The 20,284-nt window shown below is 32.9% G+C and overlaps 2 protein-coding genes across 3 annotated transcripts; both read right to left on the bottom strand.

Moving 5' to 3' along the window:
• Positions 1–2,216: 2,216 nt before the first annotated feature.
• On the bottom strand, positions 2,217–8,514 carry LOC133819864 (probable sucrose-phosphate synthase 2). Its single transcript, XM_062253238.1, has 12 exons — positions 8,133–8,514; positions 7,250–7,482; positions 6,889–6,952; positions 6,080–6,778; positions 5,732–5,866; positions 5,520–5,651; positions 5,256–5,432; positions 5,109–5,162; positions 4,949–5,011; positions 3,804–4,757; positions 3,585–3,712; positions 2,217–2,869 (listed from the first exon to the last, which is right to left on the bottom strand). The coding sequence occupies exons 1-12, from the start codon at positions 8,406–8,408 to the stop codon at positions 2,581–2,583; spliced, it is 3,204 nt and encodes a 1,067-aa protein (XP_062109222.1). The 5' UTR covers positions 8,409–8,514; the 3' UTR covers positions 2,217–2,580.
• A 5,312-nt stretch (positions 8,515–13,826) lies between these two features.
• On the bottom strand, positions 13,827–17,877 carry LOC133819863 (uncharacterized). 2 transcript variants are annotated; one of them, XM_062253236.1, is made up of 12 exons: positions 17,724–17,877; positions 17,534–17,642; positions 17,321–17,384; positions 16,789–16,890; positions 16,636–16,700; positions 16,348–16,446; positions 15,969–16,048; positions 15,666–15,882; positions 15,169–15,224; positions 14,899–14,994; positions 14,575–14,758; positions 13,827–14,194 (listed from the first exon to the last, which is right to left on the bottom strand). In XM_062253236.1, the coding sequence occupies exons 1-12, from the start codon at positions 17,786–17,788 to the stop codon at positions 14,063–14,065; spliced, it is 1,269 nt and encodes a 422-aa protein (XP_062109220.1). In that variant the 5' UTR covers positions 17,789–17,877; the 3' UTR covers positions 13,827–14,062. The 2 variants fall into 2 exon arrangements, with proteins under 2 accessions (XP_062109220.1, XP_062109221.1); XM_062253237.1 differs by having other exon boundaries at positions 17,321–17,379.
• Between the last annotated feature and the right edge of the window lie 2,407 nt (positions 17,878–20,284).

Below are 20,284 nucleotides of genomic sequence, written 5' to 3'. Positions count from 1 at the left end.
CTATTTGTGCTTCCAAAATCATGCATACCAACCAATCCTTAAGATTATGAACTTATTAAAAGTAGCAATTAAGTCCAATTTTATTTTAACAAACAATAAAAATTAAAGTTAAAAATTAACAACTTCTCCATATCAAACTAAAGATGTCCATTTTTCTAGTTTGGTAATCTTTTCTATAAACATAATTAGTTAAAAGATCATAAACAATAACTTAATTGCTACAGGTTAAAAAGTTTAAAGACTTAATTACTATATTTTATAATTCAAGGACCAATTTATTGCCATTTAAATATCTCATATACAAATTTCTCAAGAAAAAGAGAGAGGTCATGAGTAGTGACCCTGCTTTTAGAACCATGGAATACAACACTTTCAAGAATTGACTAATAATACATGCTTAGTTAGAAGAGTAGAGATCCCATAGATACACTCTCAAATTACATACAACCATACAATTAAATATTATGTAAAGTCCACTTAAATATTATTTTAATAGTTTTTTTTATTTAATTAACTAATAAATAAAAAATTATTAAATAATTAAATTTATTAACTTTTTTATAAAACACAAGGTTCTAAAATTAATTATACAAAATACATGATCTAATCTAGTAATGAGGAAAAATACAGAATTCAAAAGAGTATAAACTCTTTAAACAAATAAATATATTTAAATTAATGGTTAGTTCATTGATTGTTAAAGAAGAGTTGAGGGATTCAATTTCCCATTCTTACTTTTTTTTAGCAATAATAATAAAATGAGTCGGTTCGATTCAAACCCGACACGACACAACATGAATCGTGTCTATGAACAGAAAAAAAAAAAAAAAAGGTAAAATTGAAAACGGTTTAAAAAAAATTTGAAAGTGAAAAAAATTATATTTTCAAAATTTAATGAATTTTAATTAAAATTTTAAAAAATAATAAATATAAATAGAGTTACCAAATATATTTTATGTTTAATTATCAAATTTTTAATTAATTAAATAAAAAACTATTTTTGTTAGTGTAACGAAACACACCTATATACTTTAGCCAAATTCTCCAACAATTTGTATTACAAGTAGCTGATTTTTTCTTTTTTTTTCAACGGTTGGTTCTGTTTCAAAACAGATTGCCTTAGCTATATTGTCGACATTAATTAAGATAAACGACAAATTTTATAAAACGACAATAATTAAAAAAACGACACTAATTTTAGAAAACGACATTTATCATTATAAACGATATTAATTAAGATAAACGACAAGCTTACATGGCAAGAACTAAAATGGAACAAAAAAGTGTAGTGTGAGGAGGACGACAATTGAAGCTCTCTCCCTGATTCGTCAATGGAAGTTCAAAACCAGAGCTTGTGAATTCTACTCAATGGAGTCCCCAAACCCCATTTCAAAACTCTTCTTCTGTTCTTCAACCAAACCCACTTCCTCCTCATCTTCAACATTATAACTCTAAATGGGTTTTTGTATGCTTATTCCAGAAGAGGTGAGAAAGGCTCAAAAGATATTCAACATGGTAAAGAGCTCAACATAATAACTTACAACACAATGATTAAAGGAAATTCTTTGCAAGGAAAACATATAAAGCATCAGAGATATTTTGAAAGATGTTATCTAAAGGTGTTGAAGACAAGGCTACATAAAAGTTGGGAAAACTGAAGTTGGCCTTGAGCTTATCAAGGAAATGATTGAGAAAAGGTTAGTCCCTGACCATTTAAGACCAGAATATTTGACAATGATACTTGCCAAAAGGTCTCAACTTTGTTTGGTTGAGAGTTTATGTAATGCTATATTTAAGTAAAGGGTAAATAGTAACTTAAGGTGTACAAACAACACATGAGGTGACACTTCATGATTCATGATTGGTTAGTGAGACCCGATATTATATTACACCAATAGCGGTATAACACCTACTTACAGTGTTGGGCACCAATAGTGCCCCTTAGCAATTCTCTTAATTAAAAGTGAATTGTATGGGTTCTTGATTGGTGAATGATGGTGAGTGTGATCATGAGCTTTTCTTTTAGGAAAATTTGCAGCAAAAATGAGTAACAAGTCTAAAGAAAAAATAAAATATAACCTTAATGAATACTATTGTATACTTGACAATGACAATCACCAGACATGTCCTATTGTGTTCCAATATATCAAGCTCAAAAGCTTGGTCCATCTTCTCTTCTTCATCTCATTTTCAGCTGAAAAGCTTTCCCAGATTCAGATTGGTCAGCTTGTGCTGATACTCGAAGATCTATCCAAGCCAGCTTTGGTACTGAAGTGAGGCTATTTGTGTGCTTAAATTTTTTAAAGTGACTACATGGCTATATGTGAATCTAGGGTGTTGTTCATACTTTTATTCTTCCAAAAACAATACACCATGTCCTTAAAATTTTGTATTCAGATAGAAAAAGAGAAAGCACTTGTTTGACAATTGCAAGCAAAGACCATCTCAGAATGGCACAACAGAACATATCCTCCCAATATAAGTAAAAAAAGACTAACATGTTTTACTGGACAAAAGAATATATATATATAAATATATGTTTTATATATATGTGTGTATAGGAAGAGAGGGTGTGACATCTCACATTCCAGCAGAAGACTTGGAGACATGCTTCAAAGCACTGGCAATCTGATCTACTGTTGCTTCACCATCAATGAAGGTGATGAGTGGAGTCTCAGGAGGGATAATGTCATCTTTCAGATAACTTCCAGATGTTCTTAGCAGCTCTTCTGAGCCCTTAGCAACCACTCCTTTCATAATTATGGTTTTATGAGCCCCAGATATCATCTCTTCGTAGTCGGTGTCTCCGCTTTCGCCAAGGAACACGAACATGTTTGCCACATTTAATTTCCAACGCACAAACAAATACCTATGAATCAGAAACCAAATGTTTTTTTAAATTTCATTATATTCGCTCGAGAATTCCTATAATGAAAAAAAAATCCAAAGTATAGGGATATATGTGTTCCAAATGTTTTTGTTGTAGGATGTGTTTAGATCCTAATGTAAGCAGATTTACCAGTTAAATTGAATACAATTCACAACTAGTTCCAACATCACAATGTGGAAGACACTAGGAAAGGCTTTTTTCAGTATTATAACAACATGTGAAAATTCGTGTTTATATCTTTTTGATAAATTATTTTATGGACTCTGTGTTTTGTAAAATAGTTCAAATAGACCTTTAAACTCAATTTTAATGAAGAATAAATTAAATATAACAAGACAATTTTTATGCAAAATGATTTTGTTTTTGTTTTAAATTGTTAGTTTGGTGAATTATTTGTAATTTTAACTAATTAGAAAATTTTGATCAAAATCGAGTTTAGGGTTCTATTTGAATAATTTTACAAAACAAAGGGTCCAAAACAGTTAATTGAACAAAACACAATGTCCAAAAAGGTATAAACCCTAGGAATTATTATATCATAGAATAACTAAAACTTAAAACACATATATAGTAAAGGAGGTGAATACCTGGATTGGATATGAGAGAATAATTTACTTTCATAACTGATATGCTACCAGCTTTTGTGTAGGACAATAATCATGGTACCAACTGTACGTAAAATTAACATTAGTACCTTAGTGCCTGGGCTCGTGATGCAAATAGAGGAATAGCATGCATTTTCGTTGAGTTCCTGCAGTACATAGGATGACAGCGTATCCCTCGCATCCTAAATTTCTGCCTCAAATCATGTACTTTCATTACCTGTAATAGATCATGTTCTTGTCTTGAGAACAACTAAAATGAAAACCAAACTTGTTTTCTGTTAAACTTCTTATTAAGGAGCTTAATATACCTTACTGGGATCCTTTATTAGGTAGGAGATGCAATGTGCATTGGCTGATTTTGAATCTTCCTTAATGGGGCAAGAAGACTGATCTGAGTTTTCTTTCCCTTCATTGGTATTCAACAGCTTCCAAATAGTTTTCTTCAAACCTTCACATCCCCAACGGTAGTCAATATGTGATGCATAATCTGGATCAGGGAAAAGCTTTCCATCTTCCTCTGTGTAAGTACCAGGATAGTATATTTCACTTCCACTACTGCAAATCAGTACATCAAAATCATTCGCCGGAAACCTTCCCAACTTCAAGAATTCTATTGTTTCTGACACTGGCATAGCTGTTGATAAAGCAAAACCTGAGACTCTGGCAATCTGAGTGTCTAACCGTATAGCCTTGATTATCTCTCGCATGATATTAATCATCTTTTTGTCAGGAGCTCCATTGCTTTCATAGCAATCAAGTGCTATAACCATCAATTTTCGCCTCCACCTTAACATGGGATACTTGCTTGGCACATATTCAAGATGCTTTGTCATGGTGTCTTTGTCAGGTAGATCAGATTCTGGTTTCTTTATCTTGCTTAATACCCTTTTCACTTGATCATGAAGCTCAGGATCAGCAACAGCAGAAGACACATCGAAAGATCCATTCAACGAATTTTTTTCTCCATCAACCGAAAGCCTAAGTGACATATCTTGAACATCCAAAAGTGAATCATTAAAAGACTCCTCAGCAACTATCTCATCATCTGGGGTGTCAGTTTGCCACTGTGGGTGTCTCATACGACAGGCTGCCACCCTAGTTAGGTAAGTACGGCAGTGTTCTGGCCATGAAAAAAGGTGTATGTTCTTCCAACCATTCTTTCTGCAGTCATGCCATAAGTTTTTCTCTGATAACAACTTTAGCAGTGCATCAGCAATTTTTTGCTGATCATGGGGATCCACTAGCAAACCATTATTCAGAGCCTAAAAACCCACAATAGAATATATCAATTAGTACTTTTGAAAAAGATAGAAAGGAGAACATTTAAATTAAGAATGACCATAACATCCACAAACTGTAGTTGGATAGTGCCCATGAATTGGTTTTTCAGTAGTTTTATAATGTCTACCACAATAACTAATTAGACATAAAATAAAAACAGATAACATTTTACCCGATGAATGTCCACTGGTCCACCATTTTTTGTAGCCACCATTGGTAGCCCATGCGCCGCTGCCTGAGTAATTTCAAACATTTATTAAACCAAACTTGTAGATTTGTGGAGAAAATAAGGATCCCATAAATAAAAGGAATGGTGCTGAATAAAAACAAACCTCAATCAAAGTAAGCCCAAAAGGCTCCACTAATGCTGGATTTATGAAAACTCCCTGCCATATTCCAACCACTTTATAATTATCAAGTGAAAAAATTATCAAACAAAACACAAAAGCTACCACTAGGAATTGTTAGCTAGCGCAAACCTTTGTCTTCGCTGCAAGTCGGTATATATCGGGTACATCAGATTGTTTGTGATGCTTTGGATAGGCTACTTGCCCATATAGGTCATACTGGTCGATTAATTTCAACACTGTGGTAAGAACACTAGCATTTCCACCAGACATCTCATCAATATTGTCTCTATTCCCCATAATTAGTGTCTGTGTAGAAACATATCAATTTTATTCTTGACATTCTTAGATGACATTTTTGGAAGCCTACTTGAGTTATTGCAAAAAACTACTTACAAGATTAGCAAGTTCTCTTAGTGGACGACATTCTCCAAAGGCCTTCAAAAGAGTAGTTAAGTTCTTCTTGGGATCTGGCCTTGATAGAGCCAAGATCATTGGTTTATGTGGGTTTGTAAGAAAATGCATCACCTACCAAAAAGAGGTTATTGTAAGGCGATAACAAGACTCAAATGTTCACGAGTGGCAAGTAACAAGAACTACACACTTACTTCTGACCATATTGGTGGAAATGATTTTGGTGAAGATTCATCTAGACCACTAATAAGTTGTGTAAGTTCTCCATCAACTTCAAGGCCATCATCTTGGACTACAACATTGCTGAAATCCATGCCAGGAGGAATAACCTACACATAAGCTGTTTGAGTACCAATGATGAAAAATAAAAGGAAGGAAAATAGATCCAATGCACTGATATAATGATGTAAGAAATGAGAACTGACATAAGCATAAATAAACTTCTTGTTCCTCTTTTCAGGTTATTGCAACTAAATTTTCTAAAACCAAGGCAGAAGGTACTTGTAGAAATGAAGTAAAAGGGAAAGAATCCAGATTTTTACCTCCATCCTTGGCATAAATCTCCCATAGCAATTGACCCCTCGTCTGGCACGAGCACGCAACACTTTCTCAAGCTTGACATCAAACCCATCATAGAGTCCCCATTGTTCTTCAATCTCCTGTTTAGTACTAGTAATAACAAGTTCTGCAGCATCAAGTGCTAGCTCTTCTCCTTCTATCCTTCTAGTGATCCTATATGTTGAATTGATATCCTCCTTTGATTGGCGCCCTTGCTTGAGAAGCTGTTCAAGCTTATTCCTCCCAAGTGAGTGTCCAGTTAAAACCATTGGAACATTTAAAGCACCCGAAAGAAGAGCAGCACTATCCCCTGCATCTGCATAATGCCCATGTATCACATAAGGCCAAATGGGTTGGTCCCCACCAATTTGTTCAGCCAAAACTTTTGACATATTAAGAATGTGAGCTAGAGCTCCATCTACAAATTCTTGAATATAGGGCCAGAGTAATTCTTTGCTCAAGTACTTATCACGGGGACCAAAGGGGATCCTCACAATATATGCCCCACTGCTCTCTCCTGCCTCAGTGCCATCACCATCATCAAGGCCAGTAGTTAGCATCTCTGTTGGCTCCCCGTAGCTCCAATCAACATCTGGAGAAGAAATTTGACGAGTAAAGAGGTCCACCCTGTAAACCCCAGGCATCCTAGCAAGAGCTCTAGCAAGCTCCACCACGTATTTGACCTATTATAAGTTTCACAAGGATGAAAACACAGAAGTAAACCATGAAAAAAGTATTTAAGCATTAGTACCATTTATTCATTGAGGGATACCAAACCATGGTCAGAATATACCTGCCCCCCAGTATCAGAATCTCGGCCAAGCTCCATATTTTCTCCACGTACCAAACCATGCAAACTACACATGAACAAAAGTTGTCATTGTAATTAAGACTCATAATTGTCTAATACTTACCCATGATGTATAAGTTTAAGAAGCTTAAGAATGATTCTGTTTCTCTGTTTAATGACATTTTAGAGCTAGTCACAACAGATGTTATGGAAATAAGTCACACTTTAAAGATTACAAAATTGGTGATTTTTACCCCCAAGTTCCAGGATCTACATACAGGGCCTAAAACTTACTTTGGATCTAGACTGCTAGCTTATATCTATTAATAAGAAACTCAATCATGACAGAAAAATAAAATCATACCTTATAAGAACAATATAAAGTTTCTTCTCTTTTTTATCATCCGACCATACTTCCAAGTTGGAAATGTTACGCTGGAACCTTTGCCTTGGGGTCTCACAAGGTACCATCTCCCCCAAACCATCTCCTTTTTCTCCCTCAGACAGGTCTTCGGACATGTCCTCAGTTGCATCTTTGCGTCCTTGTTCCCGCTCCCATCTACGGTTTGTAAGCCGTTGTAGTTCCTCCCATTCCAACTATATAGTAAACTCACAAATTAATAATTGGGCATGAACGATGGTTAGTTTGTTCCCTTGAAGTGGTCATTGGTGCCAAAGACCAGTAAGTAGAAGGAAAGCAAAGCAGTGTTACTCTAAAAATTTCAGCATAAACAAATAATGCTGCCAGTTAAAATCAGCAAAGGAGAAAAAAATACAGATCAACATATTGCAGTTCCAATTTTTTAAGTGTCTCAGACTTCATTTTAAGAATTAAAGACCATCCCAATACTCACTTTATGCCTGGATCAATGAGAACAAACTTCAAGGTACATTTTTTTTTAAGAAAAAACTTACGTGTCCACAACTTCTCTTAGGTACCCCATCATTTTTCTTTTCGACAAAAACCATAAATGAAAAAGGGAAAATATTTTCTCTCATCCTTTTGAAATTTCTAGATAGCTACTTTATAAAACATACAGATTGAATCTATAACTGCAAAGACCCTTGTACTGTGACCAATCAAGAAAAGTAATCCAAGCCTGTTTCAAGATTCAACCCACATAATATGTAACTGGAAGGAACTCACGTAAGTTGATGAAACAATATCTAAGTAAACAAACAACTCCCATTTGATCCAAACTCAAACAAAGAAAATAACAAACACATAGAGATCATCAATCTCGAACCTGCTTCTTCTTGCGGGTAAGGTGCCAAATACGCCAACACATATTCTCGAGCCTGGAACTGCGCTCGCGCGTGTTGCGCGTGGCAACAACTTTGATCCATGTGCGGTGGAGGTCGGACTCGTCGACCCCCGTGACCACCTCTTCCACAAAGTACTTAGTGGGATTGAAATGGCCAGTATTCACAGGCGCAGTACTCTGCTTCTGGTCTTCAATAGCGGAAGCTCCAGTGTCCAATATGGCTTCCAAGTACCCATTAATCCACTCGTTGCCCGCCATTGTTCTTACCTTACTTTCTCGAGAAAATTAATGTGGGTCTGTAGCCATGGAAATTCAATGAAAATGAAAAGAATACAGAGACCAAGATTGTTGCGATATGTTGTGATGTTCGGTTGGTTAAGGAAAGAGCGAGAGAGTGTTAGTCATGAGTAGTTATAAATATACGTGAAATCATAATGAGATGCCACGTGATAGAGAATATAGACGTGTTAATAGGATCTATTTAGAATCAAAATAAATATATATAGGTAGTTTCTTAGTGGCATCATTTTTGTATGGTATATTTTTCTATTTTGGGCACTGAAAAATTTTAACAATTTTTTTTTATGACAGTTATTTCATTAATTTTCAAGAAATTTTGATGAATTTAAAGTGCCAAAATTAGAGTTCAAACAGTATGTTTTAAATGAGTATAAAATATTGGGTGTGATTGATTCGCAATTGAAAACTTTTATTTTCAAAAAGTGTATTTCTGAAATAAAAATATGAATTTATAGTCTGAAAATATGTGTTTGAAAATGTGATTGGTTCAGTATCTAAAAATTATTTTTGAGTTTTAAAAAATTTAATATGTGATTGTTAAGGAATCTGAAAATATAAAAACAAATGATTTTGGAATATAATGATTTAAAATCAGAGAAAATATGATTTTCTTGTTTTTGATTTTAGACACAAAATTAGAATATTGGTTTGAATTTTATTTTCAAAATCATCAATCAGTTATTCTTGTAGGTCCTACTGTTTTAAAGTTTTTAAAATGATAAAATGGGGTTTAGATACTACAACAATCAGACCCTTAAGTACATGTGCAAGTGACGATTCTAATTTCGGTATTGTAAATTATTTGGGATTTCAAAAAAATTAGCAAGATAACTATTATAATTAAAAAAATAAGTTATAATTTATCAAAATACCGAAAATAAAAAATAATACTATAATAATAAGGACAAAAGTAATGAAAAAATTCCTATATATATAATTATTCTCATTTTTTCACTCTTTCCAAATATACTATCGATTCTCACTGCGTTTTTCTAGCTGTTTTTGTAATTTCATGAATAAGTACATATTAATTTTATATTATTAATTCTTTTGTCTGGTTTAATTTGAATTTATTTAAATATTTTTTTTAATTATATTAATCATCAGACAGTGTAATTAAGTGCATATTTTCTTCTTTTTTTTTTTAAGCACAGCACAGTGTAAATATTTTAGCTGTTTGAACTTTTTTTTTTTTGTGGCAATCAAAACTTCTTTAAAAAAATAAATATAATGTCATACAATCTACAATAATTAAAGATGTCGAAGAAAATCAAGAATAATATCTAACCAAACAAGCTGTTTATACATCCTAAAAGTATAAGCAACTAATTCATGAACAGTCACATTAGCCGAACATCGAACATGAATCAGGGACACTCTTAAAAATTTGGATAACATACTTGTTATATCGTCTAACAAAAACCCAAGATTATTGTAAAAGGTGTATCGCTTAATGTAAGCAGACACAAGTGCTAAACAATTTATCTCTACAATATGCACTTGAAGTCGCAAAGAGAGAAGAACATCCAACGCTACATATTTTGCTTGGATCAGAAGCAACCTACAATGACCCAATAATTTAAATACAAAGTAGTATAAATATATTAAACACTTTCAAATATTAATTAAGTTATTCACATGTGATCAAACAATGTCCCGAAGCCAAATCAATGAGAGAATGAAATTCGAACTTGGGATCATATTTTTATTGGATAACTTGAAAAATACCCAATTTTAGGATTAGTTAACTAAAAATAGCTACTAATAACATTTAGTTGAATATTACCCATTTTTTTAAGCACATTTCTCATATTACCCTTAAAACACTACTAGAAGTCCAATGTAAAAATCTCAATCTTTGCCTCTGTCATGTCATTTACTTCCCTCTTTAAATAATATTTCGCTGTCAGTTCCACTGGACCACTGTATAATGGGTAGAGTCATTAATAGTTTGGGTATTAATCTAAGAGTTTTAAAAAGTGGGTAAAAATTAAAGAGGTTAACTTAAATTGGGTACTAGGTGTAATTTTCACTATTTTTATGTATTTGTTCGGATATAAGTTTTAATTTAAAATTGTAATTTTATCATATTTCACTATAGAGGTGATTTCCTATAATTGATTAGACAGGCACCAACAATCTGTCAAGAACAAATAGAGAGACGAGAGTTCAATTTGGAGCACCGGTGGGGTGTCAGCCAAAGGGACTCCAACGCTCAAGTTAGTCAGAAAGTCGTTAAAGATAATAGTAATTGTAAGATAATAATACAAATAATATTGAATGAATGAGTAGAATGATGGGCGTATGATGGCAGAGCTTGATGGTTCTGTCAGGTCAGTCTGACTAGTTCGTGGTTGAGTGACGGCGAAGTTTGACTATATGGTCAGGTCTCTTTGACTGATTCGATTCACTTGACGGGATCGACTTGAGAGAAGTAAGAGAAAGTATATCAAGTATCGATTATTCAATTTTTCGTTCTCCCCCCCTTAGGGTCCAATTTATCATTCTTTTTCTCTACCGTTTTTCCTCCGTCTTCCTGATTCGTTTGACTCGCTCCAAGTGGTTTCTTTCCAAAATTTTCGGCAAATGTGGTGTGAGCCTTGACTGTTTCAAGGTCCCTGGCTGACTGAGCGTATCCGGATTCGGGTCCAGGTATGGTTTTGGGCATTTAGATGTTTCATTGTATATGCGAGCCTATTTACATGGGTTTGGGTCTTAATGGCTAGTCAGACTGGTTTATTGGGCCAAGAGGCTAATCCGACTGCTTGTTGAACTCTTTTTTATCAAGTAGACAGATCTTGCCCGCTACATTCACTTATTAAGAGAATTTGTTTTTATTTTTTAAAATTATCAACCGAACTAGAATACTAAAATTTTAACTTTTGCTTTTTGAGGAAAGAAAATAATAATAATATTTTTTGGTGTCATGTTCATTTATTATATTTTAAACTAAGAATTCTCAATCAAAAAGTTCAGTTATTTGTGGTGATAAATGTACAAATCATATTTATAAATAATATTTTTAAACAACTTAATTATTAATTTTGACTTTGATATGATTCTAAAGTTCAAATCCAAATGTATAAATATATACTTGTGTGGTATAAAACGGTTGGGAAAAGAAAAAGAAGAAGAGTAATGAATTATGAATAAGAGAGAGATGTGGGTGGTAAGAACAAAGATAAAATTATATTAAGTAGTAATTTAGAAAACAAAAATTAGAGGCATGCATTATAAAATTGACTTAAAATTTTTATTAAAGGTGGATAAATTTTTTTATTATTATTTTAAGATTCATTCTCAATTTATTCAGCTAATTTCTTAAAAAAAATTATGTATATTTTCAGAAAAAATACTTAGAAAATAATATAATATTTACAAATTCTTAAAAAATGATATACATCATAAAAATAAATAATATTTTTAATTACAAATTTTTAAGAAATGATATGAGCTGAGCGTATAAATATTTGATATATGAATGATTTATTTTCTTTAATTAAATTTAGTATATATATTTGTAAAGTATATTTTTGTCATTGATATATTAAATTTGTTAAATTATACTTGTTTTTTTTTTTCCAAAGTTATATTTTTGAAATAAAAAAATTATAAAGTTACATAAAAATAGATAAAATTGTATTTTTAAAGACAATATTATGAGGTCATTTGTTTGTTAAAATAAACTAAAAAAAATGTTTTGTACTTGTTTTTCTTCAGCGAAATATGTGGTAGGAATTTATTTTTTCATTGTATCAGTGTCAATTTTGTTTTAAGGGCTTCACAATCACTAATACATATTTTAATTTTACTATGTAATTACTATAACTTGTAATTAACAGAGTAACAATTACACAGCCTACCAATTGCACTCTATTTTAAAATACAAATTGTTGGCAAGACAATTAGTAATTACACGGTAAAATAATATATTATGTAATAATTACTATTTAAAATTGATATTATTAGTAATTACACTCAATTCTTATAAAATTATTATAATTTGATAGTGAAACTGAAGTACTTCTATTACATCCAATTACATAGTAATTACACTCAATTTCAATTCCTATTAAAAAGTTGGATTCAAGGAATTAATGAATAATATTTTTTTTCTAATTATAAATGATGTATGTACAACTGAATTATATGGTAATTATATCAGTTAATGATTTGATTTTTTGTCATTTAAATGTCTAGATTTGATTGAAAATCAATTAACAATTTCATAAATAAAGAAACTTACAAATCCTATGTTATTCATGGGGATTTCATAAAAATTCCATTCCAAAAAGAATGTGATTTGAAGCTCTGTCATAATATTTTGTAGAATTGATTTTGCTGCATACCAAATGAGCAAGGAATGAGAGAAAATTTATATAGGAAAGAAGCATGCTTTGTATTATTAACTAGGGATATTTGCGGCATAAATATCTAATATTTTACATTTTTTACAGTTAAATACCAAATCTTTTATTTTTACTGCAAAAATACTAAATATTCAATATATGTTAAAAATAAACACCTAATCATTTTTCTTTGCAGCAAAAATACCTAAAGTTTTTAAAACATTATTTTTTCAATACCTCCAATGTTGAAGTTGTTAAATATTGACTCATCAAATATGTATCACTCTGTAATTTATGTATTTTTGTTAATCAAAATATATATTTTTTAAATTTGTGTTAATTTAAAATGTCTTTTCAATTCATTTTTCTAATTTAAAATATTTTTTAAAAAACATAAATATGAAATTGACCGATTACATAGTAACAAATGTCTGCTTAGTCAATATGCTTAATCGTTCCAACACAGAAGGTACTGACAAAAGTAATGTTTTAGCAACTTTAGGTATTTTTGCCGTGAAGAAAAAAAATTAGATATTTATCTTTAACATATATTGAACATTAAGTATTTTTGCCGTAAAAATAAAATATTAAGTATTTAACTATAAAACATTGGATATTTATACCACAAATACCCCTATTAACTATACATTTGTGCATTACATATCAAAGTGAGGTGTTTTGATGGTACATACATACAGCTCTATCCAAACTGGCTTCTGTTGTCATTAGTTCCTCTTCAAGAGCAGCCATAGCAGCTTCATTTACCTGACATAAATAAATTTTTAGAGGTTTTACTCATTCTCTCAATTCCTCTATAAACATAAAAAGAATATACATTATATAAGAATGTTGAAGCACAGACAAACCAGTGCAGATTGGTCGGCGCCGCCAAGTTCTGTCCGATCGTGGAACCTGTTTTTCTAGCCTCTGTTTTTAACATCATATGGATTCATGTCCCTCGGATGAACCACAAGTTGAAAAGAAGAGTTGTCACCATAAACAACAGAAGATAATTAAGAGCAAATAATTTGTCAAGAAACTAGGCATCTTTATTGAAGAGGAAAGAAAGGCCAATGGATTACTTGTAAAGAAACATAGAAAATGAATTTTGGAGGATAAGATATCCCTCCACAAAATAATCACTTTTAAAAACAGCTAGCCTAGTAGAACGATTCTAACAGACCAGGAATTTCATTCAAGTGTAAGTCGTTACAGATGACTTTTAAAGTGCAAAGTAACATTGTTTAAGGTGACATTATGGAATCATTGGTCGTTCATTGCGGTCTCATCTGACTCGAGTTCTATCTGCATTTGTAAAACGAGTATTTTCTCAATTGCATCGACAAAGCTTGACAGATTTTGCCGAAGATGTGCTGCCAGCGAATTTGCCGCCTCCTAAATGAATCGGAAATCAAGTAACCCAAGAACCCAAAAGAAATTGTCAGTGAACCAGTGAACAAGTAGCTACAGAATCGTTTGAGACTATGCAAAGTTGCAAACTGATCATGTTTTCATGCAAGACAAGAATTATCTACACAAAGTTGCAAACATAATGCACAACCTAGAAAGATAAGAGCAGAGCTGTAAATAAATCATACAAACATAACTATAAGATAAAGAGTAAAACAAAGAAAAATTTCAAATTAGAAAAGGATTCCTCCAACATCAACGTTTATCTTTTCTAAATTCATGAATTACCATATGCATAAGACACAAGGTCCAATTTACAGCTTTGGATGAAAGAAACCGAAAGATAAAGGTAAAGTAAAACCCACCTTAACCTTACACAGGAAGCTTAAAGATATTCCTTTTGTGTCATTGTTAGAACTCTTAAGAGATATCAGCTTCAACGGAGAACTTGACTCTGGCCAACCTTGAGAGACCTTGATCAACGCATCAACTCCCCCAACCAGGTGAGCTAATATCATCTCATCTTTATCCAGGTATTCCAAGGAGTATCTATTTTCAAAATGCATTTCTATCAAAACTTTTGGTTGACCAGCGTAATACTACTCAAACCTTACTATTTTACTGCAAGTCTGCCATAATATTTAGAAATATCAGAAGTATACAGAGAAACTGTGTAGTAAGCTTCTTACCGAGACTTATTTGCACTCTTTACCACAAGTTGCCTCATCGTACACAAAGCAATTCTGTCTTGTACTTTTGATACAAACCACTGCAATGAAGATTTACTGCAAAAGACATTTCACATAGCTTACACATTATTTATTTTTCTTTCATAGAGTGAATAAGTCTAGTAAATAAGTAAAAGTAAAATCGTTTCTTTTAGACTATCAACTCGTTTTCTTAAAAATAAAAAACAAACCACTTGGAAGTAATAAGTTTAAAAGAATACAAGTACAAACCTGAAATTCTTTGCAGCATTCAGAATATCATTTATGTATATATCATTTGGAAATATCTGGAAATCAGACACAGTATTAGTACCCATTTCAAGTATTCAAACTAAGAAAAATATGGTATGAAGTGCTCTTATCAATCACAGATAAATATAAATTAAAAGAAAATAGATAAACACATCATTTGTAAATCTATGTGTCAGTTGGGACTTCCCTTATGTAAAATTCTATTATTTGATTCAACAAATTCACTGCAAAGAAAAGTATATTAAAACTACATGATCCAGGGGTAGACCTAATCTAATGAGACCAGGGAGATAAAACATACAAATTACATTTTGGTTATTTTTTATTTGGTGTCTTTGTAAGACCTAAGTTTTCATAATACTATAATGAAATTCCATATCCCTTTCATGTCGCAGCTAATCAGCAGTAAGAAAAGTAGTAATAGCATCCAAGAATATGGAGATGATATGATAGAACACTTATGCTAGTAATGATACCTCAACGTTCTTCGGGTCCATGGTCCCTTCGATGACTTCAATCATTAACTGATGCTTCAATTCCAGTGGCACATCGACAGCTTCAATTTTTTGTTGAGACAAAAAGCTTTCTAATTTTGGAATGTATGTCTGCAATGACAAGCTAATGCAGTTTTCATCAAATGCAATGACTTTTATACCTATAAGGGCATCTTCAACCTGCTCTATGGCATCAAACCTACAATGACAAACAAGTTAAGCATTGATCTACATATGAATAAATGACAAAGTACAAGAAATGTAAGCCCATAATAGCAGAATTACCATTTGCATACAGAATCTAGATCCTCTAAAGACTTTAAGATGGTAGTTTTCTTCTTTATCAGGTTCTCAAGTTCCAATAGCTGCATTGTATTGCAGAAGATATTTCATTATAATTAATGAAACAAAAAGGCCGCTATTCATGATAATATAAACATAAAATGTGTTCATATATTGGAAGAAAATTTTCATTAACACTTCATATTTTGGCATAATATTGAGCAAACGTTTAGAACAGGAACGTAAGTAACTTAAATTGTCATGTTCCCACGAGCATATGATGCACACAAGTAAATTCCAGCTAGCAAAGATATATTATCAACTAACCAAAAGAAAATATATATATATATAATCTTTGAAATTTTACTATCTTTAAAAAAACCTCTAGTTTTTTGCTGCCATAAACATTCATTGAAGTCGAATGGCCTTCATCATGTCTGATACAGTCATCATTTGTGGTCAATTTTACTTTCTCCAGATCCTAGAAAAATCATACACAAATATATGAATTGAAAATATCATCTATACTTTCTTTATCGCATTACATAAAGAAAATTGCCAAAACTAAAAAGTATATTAGTAATTTGGAAAAGAAACAAAACTTGTATTAATTATGAAGACAAGAAAAAGTCAAGTATCCTTATGATATATTTATATAGGATAAACCAACCTGTAGTGCCGCAGAGTCCAATGAACATTTTAAACCTTCAAGTTCAATCTCCAGGCGACTAGAGTCTACAGAAAAAAACTATTTTTAAGACACAATATTCCGGTATAGATAATAATGTAAAGCGATGCAATATAATAAAATGTGAATCCTGACCTTCAGCATGAGTTCTTGTAAGCATCTCAATTTCTTGAGAGATCTTAGTGCTTTCAGCCTCCACTGAGCTAAGCTCCTTTCCTAAGTGTTCCAAGCATTCATCTACGGAAAAAATGCAGTTTAGACAAACAAACTTGACCAAGATTATTGGGTAGGGACCAAAGAAAAACACAACTCACTACATCAAACACAATAGACAATCGTGAAATTGAGGAATAATAAGAAAAAAGATGTACGTTCCATTACTTTTTTATTTTTTCAAACACCTCAACGAGCTATACAGTTGTGATTTAGCATAGAAAAAAAAAATCTAAGGCATGGTTATATAATACGTAGAATGGGTAGACCCTAAGGGCCCTTTTAACAAAGTTTTCATTGTTTTGCATATTGTAAATTGTTGAACTTTACTTTTGGGCAACTTTCTAAACTGCTTGTTGTATCGTCATGATTTTTCATTCACTAAATTTCAAGAGCAATACCCAGTTGTTTAAACCCACGACATTTTCGTTTAAGGATAATATCAGTTGTTTACCAATGTCTTTGTCTGTTGAGAAACCAACATCTGACCACTCCGATCCTATTTCCTCCATTCTGCTCTGCAATTTCCCATTCCACTCCATAAATTTTTGGATAAACATACGTGAATGTTACAGTTATATAATATGTAGATAGTATAAATATGAATACATATGTATATAACAAGGTTAAATGGAAAAAGAGAAAATTGGGGTAATTAGCGAGAGACCTGGAAATTGAGAGCACAATCCTCGAGTAATTTCTCTGAATCCAAAGGGCATAACTCCGATGCATCTTCCTCCAGAACCCTAAGCATCTCTTCCAGCTCTCTCGCTCGACTTTAACATTAAAAAACAAAAAATTAAGATATTTTGTACACAAATGTATTTAGATATGAATAACTATTAGAAGAAAGAGACCTTCGAATTGCGTCGAGCTCAAGAGGTCCTGAAGAAGAAGGGGCGATGTCCATGGAGTTTTCCATGGCTATCTTCAAAATTCTCTGCGTGAGAGTCCTCTTCCCGCCCTTTTGGAGAAGTGAGCAGAGACTTCAGACGTAACTTTTCTTTCAAAAAGAAAAGAAAACGACCAAGGCAAATCAGCAGTTGGGCTTGCATGCGGGCTTGGGCTTGGGCTTGGGCTCAATATAACTGATAAGATATTTTTACATCAAATACTAATTTTTGCTAACAAAACAAAAAAAGGGATTTTTTAAAAGAGAAATGATAGGAAATGATCCAAAATAAAGTCATTAATAAGCTAATGTTTTCATTTTTAAAATTGTAGATAAATGATCATTTTACATTGTTGATTACCTAAATTGCTCTTTTTTATAATTTATTTATTTATTTAGGACTGTATGACTTTAATATAGTAGTATATGTATATTAGTTTTTATTTTAAAGTTATATTGATTTTTTAAGTTTTTTATAGGTTGTTGGTATATTATTTTTCAATTAGTGTATATGTTTTTTGTGGTATGGTATATAATTTTTTTTGTGATATTTAATTTCTATTTTATTATACATAGTGATAGTATATAATTTTGTATCATGGTATATACATTTTAATGGTAGTATATAACTTTGTTAGCATAGTATATACATTTTTGAGTAATAATTTTGTAAGTTTTGATGGTATATTATTTTTCAACTCAATATATATATTTTTGTGGTATGGTATATCATTCAACAACCCATAAAAAACGAAAAAAAATCAAAATTGTAATGCCCCGGATTCCCTAATATGGTTTAATGGCTGGATTAGTAGGCCGGGAGGGCCATAATTGCTTAATTATGCCATTAAATGTGTTTATGCATGTTTATGAGAATTATATTATAATATAATGTTAATTGTATGCATGTCAATGATATGTGTTGAGACCACATTATGATGTGGGTTTGTTCGAGCTATTCGACATGAGACGATCTTAGAATATTGATTAGCGGTTTAGTCACAACAGGTTTAAGTGCCGGGGCTTGGGTTGAGTCTCGGGGTGATTTTGATGATTAGAGCGTTACCGGGAGATATAGGGTAACGAGTTGTGGATTATTGGTGTTTGAGATTATTGAGAATAGCGGGAATTGGAGAACGTTAATTATGATTAACGAGATAGGAGGGAAGTACCAAATATGCCCTTAGGAGTCTTTAGAAACTATTAAATGACCTAGGGGTAAAATGGACATTTCACCCCTAGGATAGATATAACTCTTGTTGGCTGAAGAAAATAGTGGAAAATAGAGTATGCAAAAAGAGCTCTCCCGTACCTTCTTCTCTTCACCTTTCTTTGTGGTTTTTGAACCAAATTTGAGGATTCAAGTTTGGGAAGCAAACCTTGGGAGTTTGGGAGTGTGGTCCATCATTGAAGACCATCACAGGCCGAGCTTTGGGTAAGTTCTAACCATGGTTTTCTCTGGTTTGCCCTGTTCTAGTTTTGTTTTGTAGCTGAGATTTCTAGGGTGAATTCATGGTTTTGTTGGGAGTTTTGGCTAGGGTTCCCATGCTTGTGATGTTTGGGGTGTGTTAGAATGGTTTTTGGGTTCATTTGGCATCAAGAATAGGATTTGGAAGCTTGGAGATCGAGTTAGAATCGAAGGAGTTGAAGAAGGTCGGTTCAGGGGAGATTGGGTCTGGAGGTAGCGCTATAGCGCCCACCTTAGGGCGCTACAGCGCTCCTCAGGAGGCTTTCTGGCATTTGGGAGGTTCTGAGTATAGCGCTGTGGCGCTAGGGGTTGAGCGCTGTAGCGCTACCCTGCTCCTTCTAAGTTCCGTTTTGAGTGTTTTTAAGGGTTTTTGACTTGGGGTTTCAATCCTTAAGGCCCGGGATCGAAACTACTCACCGTGTGGGCATGTTTCGAGGTCCTGAGGGTGGTGCTTAGGTTAAGACCCTATTATTGTGGATCCTCATTAATGGAGGTTATAATTGGTTGTGATTAGGTGACCGCTAAGGAACTAAAAGATCGATCGTTCTCAGGGGTCGTCTTTATCATACTTCTCGCTCGAACTTGAGGTAAGAAAACAGTATATGAATACTGTTGCACCCTGTATAGGTATGTGACATGCATGGTTTGATATTGAGGCATGTTGATTGATATATGTGAGCGTGGATTGCATATTAAATGCTAGTGAATGCAGATTACCTGTTTATGACACTGACTAGTCAGGGACCGACTCTAAAGTCGATGAACACGCATTGAATAGCTCCATGGCATTAATGCGGGATCGACCCTAAGGTCGAGGAACTTATAAGCGCTTGCCTGGTCTACGATCAGATGATTATAGCCAAGGTATATGACCTCGGTGACCGTTTGTCACATGGCTAAGGGACGTTGTCCATAGTTTCGACTCTAGAGTCGTGAGGAAGGTTATGTTGGTGACTAATCACCATGCACCTGTCCTGAACAAACTTATGAAAGAATCACTTATCAGTTAAGCCCTGGTGACCCTATCGTCACATGGCTGGAGGGAGCGACGCTCATTA

Source organism: Humulus lupulus, chromosome 2 (genome assembly GCF_963169125.1).
Source record: "Humulus lupulus chromosome 2, drHumLupu1.1, whole genome shotgun sequence".
NCBI classification, from domain to species: domain Eukaryota; kingdom Viridiplantae; phylum Streptophyta; class Magnoliopsida; order Rosales; family Cannabaceae; genus Humulus; species Humulus lupulus.
The sequence above is the reverse complement of the archived record's forward strand: the minus strand, read 5'-3'. Positions and strand labels throughout refer to the sequence as shown.